Here is a 2,144-nt window from a genome sequence, read left to right on the forward strand (position 1 = left end):
TGTATAAGAGACAGCCCAGAAGCAGTGCAAGAAATCCTCCTTCGCCTTCTACCAGGCAGTGAGGGACCTGCTGCCCGTCTGGTTCCTGGAGGACATGCGGACCATGGAGGCCTTCCACTGGGAGGACGGGGGCAAGGTGAGCGCGTACTCACCCTCGGAGGCCCTACTCTACGCGCTGGTGCACGACCACCAGCCCTACGCCCGGCACCTGCTGACTAAGTTCCCTCAGAGCGCCCTGGCCGTGCCCAGCCAAAACTTCAGCTGCTGCCAGTCCTCGGCCCCGCACCTGGCCATGGCCGTCCGCTACAACCGGGCCCGCATCCTCTTCCGAATCCTCAAGGCCATCCAAGCCTTCCCGCCAAGCGACAGAGCCGGCCACCTGGACCGCCGGGGCTGCAGCCGCGTGGAGGGCGGCAAGACGGCCTTGCACGTGGCCTGCGAACTGGTGCGGCCCGAGTGCTTGCTCCTGCTGCTCGGGCATGGCGCGTCACCCTGCTTGCAGGACAGTGCCGGGAATACCCCCCTCGACACCTTGCTGGAGCAGATTTCCCACATGCCGGCAGCTAACATGCGTGCCAAGCTCCTCTGCCTTGACTGCCTCTTCTTCTTCGTGCCTCAGGACCTCCAGTTCTCAATGAAACAGCAGCTGTTGGACAACCGGCAGCAGTGGCAGGACCTCCTGGGGGAGAACAGGTTCCAATGCCTGGTGGGCTTGGCTCCCCCGTCGCTGTTTGTCGGAGCCATGCGTGTCTTGATCAGGACCATTTCACCTGAGCATTTCCCAGAGGCTCTGGATGATCTGCCTCTGCCTCATTTTCTAAAGCCTTTGGACTTGAAACTGGAGAGCTAGAGGGGTGGTATGAGCCTCCTGCTCACCTGACAGAAATAGACTGTTGTGCTAAAAATGCATCAGTACATGAAGCTGCTAATGCAGTGGCCAAGTATCTGTTTTAATTAGAACTGTATTTTTTAAAGGAATTGTATCAGGCACTTTACAATATATTTTATTTAAAGATCCTTGTGAGGTGAGGTCTGCACTGCATTTTATAAAAACATTCTATGGCATGTACAAATAAGGGTATGGGGGACAATTTGTAAATACATCTGAATAAACCAGTGGCAGATGTGATCAAAATACAGATTGAGTGACTGAAAACCCTGAAGTGGCAGGTGCCTTGGAAGAGCATGCGCAGGGTGGGGGAGTATCTTGTCGTTAGGATTTCCCTGTTACATAAGCCTCATGGTCCTGGAACAGGATGACTCCTTTTTTACAGCTCTCCTAATACATCTTGGCAGGGATGCAGGATTTTTTTTTAAAGGCACAGATGAAAACTTCATCATCTTGTACACAAGACCAAAAAGAAGCCAAATACTATTAAAGCTTCCCTAAACAAGGCTGGCAGGCATGTGCATCTGAACAAAATATATTTTAAAATATGCATAAATAACAGTTGGTTTCCTTGCAAAGTTCTCTGTTCCCCTTGGAGAGCCAAGGTGCTTGTTGTCAGGCAGAGGAGAGCAGGAGTAAACACACTGCTCTAGCCAAAAAATGTTCCTGCCCTGGCAGGTTGCTGCAGGGTGAGGAGGGTAGCAGAGAGCAGGTGGGTAAGTCTTGTGCATGTCCTCTGCTCTGACCAGAGGGGTATGTAGGTATGGCAATGGCCCAGAACCCTAGAGCAGCCTTTTTCAGTGGATTCTGGCTCCTCCAGTGCTAGTCTCCAGCAGGATGTGATGAGCCTCTTGGTGTCCACTCTGGGTACCAAAAGAATAGCTTAGATATACAGCTTTCCCCCAGCTCTCCCTTCTGAGATGCCCCAGGGTACATAAAACACTTTCACAGCCAGTCCAGATGAAAAAACCCTTCAGGGGTAATGTTCTGCCTCCAACACTTGTGTTGGACACATCAAAGTCCTGAGCAAAGGGTACAGCTTCAGTCCTTTGCTCTGCAACCTTTACTCTACAGCATTCTGGGCAGTCACGCTGCTTACTTCCCTGTAAAACTGGCACTGCCCCTGCCAGCACTGCAGGGAGCGAGCTGCGCCGGCTCCACCAGCATTGCAATGATAGAAATCTCCTAGGCCACAGCACTGCAGCTTTGCCTCTGTTCATGGAAGTCGTCAGTGAAACTGCAGGGTTTTGTTTCA

At 52.3% G+C, this 2,144-nt stretch overlaps 1 protein-coding gene across 1 annotated transcript in view; it reads left to right on the forward strand.

Moving 5' to 3' along the window:
- Positions 1–1,398, forward strand: part of ANKRD9 (ankyrin repeat domain 9) — a 2,497-nt gene extending 1,099 nt beyond the window's left edge. Inside the window, exon 2 of the mRNA XM_026849245.1 lies at positions 9–1,398. Coding sequence (XP_026705046.1) covers positions 9–850 — 842 coding nt within the window. The 3' untranslated portion in view covers positions 851–1,398. The remainder of the gene's footprint in view (positions 1–8) is intronic.
- Positions 1,399–2,144: the final 746 nt, after the last annotated feature.

Source organism: Athene cunicularia (assembly GCF_003259725.1).
Source record: "Athene cunicularia isolate RWA chromosome 5 unlocalized genomic scaffold, athCun1 chr5_part1, whole genome shotgun sequence".
Taxonomy (NCBI): domain Eukaryota; kingdom Metazoa; phylum Chordata; class Aves; order Strigiformes; family Strigidae; genus Athene; species Athene cunicularia.